Raw genomic sequence first — 8342 nt, 5'->3', positions numbered from 1 at the left:
TGTCCAAAATGGGTCTGAATCCTCTTTGGTGGTGGATGGCAAGTCAAAACAAGACCCTGACCCGACACTTGTTGAGTTGAAAAATCTAGTGAAGGAAAACCTGGTAGAAATCATTTCTCAAGGGGGAGATGGGGTGTTATACTACCAAGATCGGTTATGTGTTCCATATGTGGGTGGCCTAAGGAATTTGATCTTGATGAAGGCTCATAATGCTTCATACTACATTTATCTCGGTTTAACAAAAATGTTCTAAGACTTAAAGGAGTTCTACTGGTAGGGTGTCATGAAGTAGGACATAGCAAAGTTCATGTCCAAATGTCCGAATTATGATCTTGGATACATTTATATGCCCAAGAACAAATGAAACCTATAATTCAGTGATCAAGTTGAGAGCAAATTAGTTTTCAAGAACAAACCCCTAATATCTTTCACTCCTGTAATGACATCATACCGTCCAGAACTGCTGGTGGGTGTGCAATAACTGGTGGAGGTGGCTGAATCTCAGGTGCTGGCTGGGAGGGCAGATCCATCGGTACTGGTACACCTACTACTAGAGCCGGGGCTTGTGTTCCAACCCCAATAGCCGCGAGGAGCTGTACAATCATTGCCTATAGTGTTAGGCTCCTAACTGGTGCGGCTGGGGGTTGTGCTGCTAGTGATAGCCCTTCCAACTAAGGAGGAATGAAAGCGTCTTGCTGCTCCTCTACCAGCTCCAGCTCTACCTCTGAGTTAGGAGCAGGTACTATCCCTTTCCTATTCCACGGGGCCAGCCTCTAGGCTACCCAGTGCTGGTGAGTCATCATCTCCGGTTTTTACAAATTTTTAGGGGGACAGATTCAGAGTTCATTCTCGTTTGATGTCTACTCAATCAAAACATTACATGTACAAACCATCCCTATGAAACATCAAAACAAATAGTATTTCAGGAACCTAATAAAACATAAGAATGCATGAAATGAAGCAATATAGAGATCGTTTCTAATGACAACTTATAGCCTCCCGAAGATAAGTTATGTATGTCTCTGCAACCTTTCCACGAGACTAGACTAGACGTTATCTCTATAGTGAGACCAATGAACCTGGGGCTCTGATACCAACTTGTCACGATCTGATTTCTCAAGTTAGGATAGCTCCAACTATAAACCACCAGTAGGTAAGCTAACCCGTAAAGTAGAACTCCAAGTAATGGGTTTGAGGGCAGAAACTAAACAAGAGTGGCGAAGTCTAAAAGTAAGTAGAATAAATTAGCAGAAGTAACCCAAAATATGATATAAATATCTAAAGATCCCTCCCAGAACCTTAAAGTCATAAGTACAGAGCTGCTACAAGATAAAAGACGAGTAAAAGTCCCAAAAGTGGACCGGAAATATTTACAACAACTGTCTAGTCTCAAAAAGATAAAAGACGGACCAGCCATACTGAAGGACACATAAGTGATCCAAAATGCCAAATGCTCACCATGGTCTCTGAAGATGACTATAATAGGCTCGATCTATCAATGACGATAGCTGGTGCTCGGTCTTGCATCACGAAAGTAGATGCAGAGTGCAGTATAAGTACCAAGACAATAGGTACCCAGTAGGCATCAAAAGTCAACTGAACAGAAGAGGTAAAAACATTATGAAAAAGAGGAATAAGCCTAAATAGGAATCAATATAAGCATCTAAAGTGAAAAACGAGTACTATCTATGAGAACTATAGCTAACTATACCCAGCTGGACCCTATAAGCCCAGTAGGTACACTCGTGTGCAAGTTAAATAAAAATTCGGATGAACCCCCATAAGCCCACCGAGTACACATAGTAACTATAACTACCAAAGATGGGAACTAAGAATTTACAATGTCAGGAACCGAAGAACTGCATCATTTCCAAACCCTGAATCTCCAAGAGTTAATGAACTAGGGTTTCCTTAGGGGTCGAGACTAGGATTAGGACCCAGATGCTCACCCGAATGTCCAACGTGGCTAAGGCCGGGATTGGATACCCGAATGCTCGCCATAATATCTAAGTGAGGTCGAGGCCGAGACTGGGTACTTGGATGCTCACCATAATATATAGGTATAATCGAGGCCGGGACTGGGTACCTGGAAGCTTGTCATACTAACAGGCCGGTAGAGGCCATGGCTTGGTACCAAAATGCTCCCTATTATTCAGAACAGAGGTCGGTACTAGTTACCTGGATACTCGCAGATAATTTATCTCATGGTACTTAATATTCTTCTTTCCAACTACAGAACAACAGTACTGAGATTTTCCTCCCTAATTTACCAACTGATATGTAGCCAAAACTTGAACCGGAGCCAAAGCCAAATAGTCAAGAAATCTAGTATTGTTGACGCATCTAGAAGTCATGATCACACTGAGTTAAAGATGAGGGTGCTATTAAGAGAAAAGGTATCACCTAGCTAAGGCCGACTACTAGGCAGTATCCCGCTATAATATTCTATAAGGATCTAAGTCTGTTAGAGCGACGTCGGGGCAACTACAACAAGTTTACAATCAATAATAAGGCCAACATGATCCACAATATCAACAACATGCTCATTCAACTCCCCTAACAATACCGATGAATAATGGCAAGATATACATGCTTCCAGATATCCAAACACCCAATAAAAAGACTAACCGTAATTTCTAACATCTAAGATATACAAATAAACTACCCAACCCAAAGTCCATCAATCTCAATATTATTTCACACATTCCAACTCAATATAAAGAAAGAAAAGTCGTAGCATACATGTAGTCCAAACACGCAAGCTCCAAATCATTATGCTAGTGCTTTTCCCTTTTGAATGACCTCAAAACGCTGCCACACTGTCAAAAATAGAATCACAACATCATAATGGTCATTTAGACACTAATTTCATGATTTTAAGAAATAGATCAATTTCTGGGTCTAAAAAAGGAAATGTGGGAACCGTGTATGGAATTCCTTATTTTACCCCAAAATAGGTTCTAAGTGTCACACCATGCTCACAAATCAACAATATAAAATAATTTGGGGTGGGAAACTACGGAGGATGAGCATGCAATCATAATTAGCAAACTTTGAATAAAAGATCAAAAATAGCAGCTTCTTGATCATCTAATTTGGAATAACCAAGACCCTTCAAACCCAAACAAATAACACTATGACGATCTTTGCGAAAAACCCCACCATCTAGCCTCAAAAATCACTTAAATCGGGTTTAAATTGATCAAGTTACAACCTCCACAATTTCAATAAAATACAACTCCGAAAATCACTAGAGCTATAGCTAAATTCGATTTCTTACCTAACATGAAGAATATCCTCCTATTTTCAAGCTAACCATTAGATTTCCCAAGAAAATATATTGAACTTGAACCTTTAGATCGCCAAATTTGAGCTTGAAATAAAAGAGAAATCGAGGTATGAAGTGAAGCTAATTTTCAAGTAAATGTTGAAATTGGTTGCTTTAATAGAGGTAAGGGTGCACCAGATACGGTGCACCAGTGCACCACTAGATTTCAGCAATTACCAATCCTTGGTTCTGATGCTCCGGCCTCGTCTAGAGTCAGAAAAACACAAACCGTATATGGAATATGATTGAAAATGATATTTTGGACTCGACGATGTAGTCAAAATTTCCATTAGAAATCATTACAATCAAATGTGAGTCCCACCTCTAAACACCGAAATCCACCAAGGGAGTCAAATTGAACCCAAAAGTCTCGAGAATAAAACAAAAGTTTGGTCTAGACTAAAATTGATGTTCTAGAGCTAACCGCACTATTAGAAGATCCATCAAAGTGCATTTTCCAAAAATGTTGGCCAAAGTCAACAATAGGTTGAACTTTCAAAGTCAAAAAAGCCATATGGCTCCAAATTCATATAGATTGCCTCAAGGCCAAGTTGCTCATGGACAAAAAGCACACAGAGGTGGCCAACATACCAACCATTTATATGTGTTGCATGAGAGAAAAGAGGTCGAGGAAGCACCAAATATTGTTACCAGTATATTAAAGTTCTTTTCTTTTGATATATATGCATTGTTGGACCCGGGTTTAAACTTGTCATTTGTTACCCCCTTCTTAGCTAATAGGTTGGGTATCTTGCCCGAAATGTTAGTGGAGCTTTATTTGGTGTCTACCCCGGTAGGTGAGTCGGTTGTGGCTAGAACAGTCTATAAGGGTTGTCCGGTGTCCATTATGCATAAAGTTATCCCTTGTGATTTAATAGAGCTTGACATAGGGGATTTCGATTTTATACTTGGAATGGATTGGTTACATGCATGTTATGCTTCCATAGATTGTATGACTTATTGATTCAAGTTCCAATTTCAAAATAAGTCTATTCTTGAATGGGAGGGTCATGATTTGGTGGTGAAGGGTAAGTTCATCTCTTGTCTTAAGGCCCGAAAATTAATTTCTAAGGGCTGTATTTACCACATAGTGAGGGTTAGGGATGTCGACTCCAAAAGTCCTCCTCTTGAGTCTGTCCCCATAGTTAATAAGTTTCCTTATGTCTTTCCCAATGACCTTCCCGATGTCCCTCCCAAAAGAAAAGTTAATTTTGGTATCGATCTCCTCCCTGATACCCGACCTATCTCTATTACTCCTTACCAGATGGCTCCAGAAGAATTAAAGGAGTTGAAGGAACAATTAAAGGATTTGTTAGAAAAGAGGTTCATAAGTACAAGTATTTTTTCATAGGGTGCTCCAGTTCTATCTGTAAAAAAAAGGATGGGTCGCTCTGAATATGCATAGACTACCGGCAATTGAATAAGGTGACCATTAAGAACAAATACCTAATCCCTAGAATAGATGAATTGTTTAATTAGTTGCAAGGGGAAAGCCACTTCTCTAAGATCGACCTTTGGTATGGCTATCACCAACTAAGGGTGAGGGAGTGTGACACCCAAGATGTCTTTCTGAACAAGGTATGGTCACTTTGAGTTTGTAGTGATGTGTTTTAGGTTGACTAATGCATCGATTGTGTTCATAAACCTAATGAATAGAGTTTTCAAACCCTACCTTTATACTTTTGTTGTGGTCTTCTATGATAATGTTTTGATCTACTCTCGAAATGCGGAAGAACATAAAGATCATTTAAGGGTTGTGCTCCAAACAATGAGGGATTGGCAATTATTTGAAAAATTTAGTAAGTGTGAGTTTTGGTTGAAGGAGTTGGCATTTCTTGGTCACATAGTGTCCGTTGATGGGATCAAATTAGATCCTAAGAAAATGAAGACCGTCAAGAATTTGCCTAAACCATTGTTTTCTTCGGACATTAGAAGCTCCTTGGGTCTAGCCGGGTACTATAGAAGGTTCGTAGAAGGATTTTCTTCCTTCTCATCTCCTATGAAGAAATTGACTCAAAAGAAAGCAAAATGCATATGGACGGATGAGTGTGAAAAGAGTTTCCAAACTTTAAAGGATCGGCTTACCTCCGCTCCTATTCTAACACTATCGGAAGGTTTACAAGGCTTAATGGTTTATTGTAATTCTTTGAAGATTGGTTTGGGTTGTATCTTGATGCAAAATGGAAAGGTTATAGCCTATTCTTCTAGGAAATTGAAGGTACACGAACATAACTACCCTACCCATGATATTGAGTTGGTGGCCATTGTTTTTCTTTGAAGATTTGGCGGCATTACCTCTATAGAGTTCATGTGGATGTGTTTACCAATCATAAAAGTCTTCAATATGTGTTCACCCAAAAGGACCTTAATCTAAGGCAAAGGTGGCTAGAACTACTAAACGACAAATATTTGAGTATGTACTATCATCCGATTAAGCCAATGTGGTTGCCGATACACTTAGTAGAGTGTCTATGGGGAGTGTAGACCTTGTTGATGAAGGGAAGAGGGAGTTGGTAAAAGACGTTCACCAGTTGGCTAGACTAGGGGTGAAGCTGTGTGGTACAAATGATGGTGGTATGGTTGTCCAAAATGGGTCTGAATCCTCTTTGGTGGTGGATGGCAAGTCAAAACAAGACCCTGACCCGACACTTGTTGAGTTGAAAAATCTAGTGAAGGAAAACCTGGTAGAAATCATTTCTCAAGGGGGAGATGGGGTGTTATACTACCAAGATCGGTTATGTGTTCCATATGTGGGTGGCCTAAGGAATTTGATCTTGATGAAGGCTCATAATGCTTCATACTACATTTATCTCGGTTTAACAAAAATGTTCTAAGACTTAAAGGAGTTCTACTGGTAGGGTGTCATGAAGTAGGACATAGCAAAGTTCATGTCCAAATGTCCGAATTATGATCTTGGATACATTTATATGCCCAAGAACAAATGAAACCTATAATTCAGTGATCAAGTTGAGAGCAAATTAGTTTTCAAGAACAAACCCCTAATATCTTTCACTCCTGTAATGACATCATACCGTCCAGAACTGCTGGTGGGTGTGCAATAACTGGTGGAGGTGGCTGAATCTCAGGTGCTGGCTGGGAGGGAAGATCCATCGGTACTGGTACACCTACTACTAGAGCCGGGGCTTGTGTTCCAACCCCAATAGCCGCGAGGAGCTGTACAATCATTGCCTATAGTGTTAGGCTCCTAACTGGTGCGGCTGGGGGTTGTGCTGCTAGTGATAGCCCTTCCAACTAAGGAGGAATGAAAGCGTCTTGCTGCTCCTCTACCAGCTCCAGCTCTACCTCTGAGTTAGGAGCAGGTACTATCCCTTTCCTATTCCACGGGGCCAGCCTCTAGGCTACCCAGTGCTGGTGAGTCATCATCTCCGGTTTTTACAAATTTTTAGGGGGACAGATTCAGAGTTCATTCTCGTTTGATGTCTACTCAATCAAAACATTACATGTACAAACCATCCCTATGAAACATCAAAACAAATAGGATTTCAGGAACCTAATAAAACATAAGAATGCATGAAATGAAGCAATATAGAGATCGTTTCTAATGACAACTTATAGCCTCCCGAAGATAAGTTATGTATGTCTCTGCAACCTTTCCACGAGACTAGACTAGACGTTATCTCTATAGTGAGACCAATGAACCTGGGGCTCTGATACCAACTTGTCACGATCTGATTTCTCAAGTTAGGATAGCTCCAACTATAAACCACCAGTAGGTAAGCTAACCCGTAAAGTAGAACTCCAAGTAATGGGTTTGAGGGCAGAAACTAAACAAGAGTGGCGAAGTCTAAAAGTAAGTAGAATAAATTAGCAGAAGTAACCCAAAATATGATATAAATATCTAAAGATCCCTCCCAGAACCTTAAAGTCACAAGTACAGAGCTGCTACAAGATAAAAGACGAGTAAAAGTCCCAAAAGTGGACCGGAAATATTTACAACAACTGTCTAGTCTCAAAAAGATAAAAGACGGACCAGCCATACTGAAGGACACATAAGTGATCCAAAATGCCAAATGCTCACCATGGTCTCTGAAGATGACTATAATAGGCTCGATCTATCAATGACGATAGCTGGTGCTCGGTCTTGCATCACGAAAGTAGATGCAGAGTGCAGTATAAGTACCAAGACAATAGGTACCCAGTAGGCATCAAATGTCAACTGAACAGAAGAGGTAAAAACATTATGAAAAAGAGGAATAAGCCTAAATAGGAATCAATATAAGCATCTAAAGTGAAAAACGAGTACTATCTATGAGAACTATAGCTAACTATACCCAGCTGGACCCTATAAGCCCAGTAGGTACACTCGTGTGCAAGTTAAATAAAAATTCGGATGAACCCCCATAAGCCCACCGAGTACACATAGTAACTATAACTACCAAAGATGGGAACTAAGAATTTACAATGTCAGGAACTGAAGAACTGCATTATTTCCAAACCCTGAATCTCCAAGAGTTAATGAACTAGGGTTTCCTTAGGGGTCGAGACTAGGATTAGGACCCAGATGCTCACCCGAATGTCCAACGTGGCTAAGGCCGGGATTGGATACCCGAATGCTCGCCATAATATCTAAGTGAGGTCGAGGCCGAGACTGGGTACTTGGATGCTCACCATAATATATAGGTATAATCGAGGCCGGGACTGGGTACCTGGAAGCTTGTCATACTAACAGGCCGGTAGAGGCCATGGCTTGGTACCAAAATGCTCCCTATTATTCAGAACAGAGGTCGGTACTAGTTACCTGGATACTCGCAGATAATTTATCTCATGGTACTTAATATTCTTCTTTCTAACTACAGAACAACAGTACTGAGATTTTCCTCCCTAATTTACCAACTGATATGTAGCCAAAACTTGAACCGGAGCCAAAGCCAAATAGTCAAGAAATCTAGTATTGTTGACGCATCTAGAAGTCATGATCACACTGAGTTAAAGATGAGGGTGCTATTAAGAGAAAAGGTATCACCTAGCTAAGGCCGACTACTAGGCAGTATCC

At 40.4% G+C, this 8342-nt stretch overlaps 1 protein-coding gene across 1 annotated transcript; it reads right to left on the bottom strand.

Moving 5' to 3' along the window:
* Nucleotides 1–428: 428 nt before the first annotated feature.
* On the bottom strand, nucleotides 429–6514 carry LOC129903638 (pistil-specific extensin-like protein). Its single transcript, XM_055979186.1, has 3 exons — nucleotides 6361–6514; nucleotides 2087–2145; nucleotides 429–593 (listed from the first exon to the last, which is right to left on the bottom strand). Exons 1-3 carry the CDS (start codon nucleotides 6512–6514, stop codon nucleotides 429–431), a joined length of 378 nt encoding a protein of 125 aa, XP_055835161.1.
* Nucleotides 6515–8342: the final 1828 nt, after the last annotated feature.

Source organism: Solanum dulcamara, chromosome 9 (assembly GCF_947179165.1).
Source record: "Solanum dulcamara chromosome 9, daSolDulc1.2, whole genome shotgun sequence".
Classification (NCBI taxonomy): Eukaryota; Viridiplantae; Streptophyta; class Magnoliopsida; order Solanales; family Solanaceae; genus Solanum; species Solanum dulcamara.
This window is presented reverse-complemented; position numbering and strand designations above follow the sequence as displayed.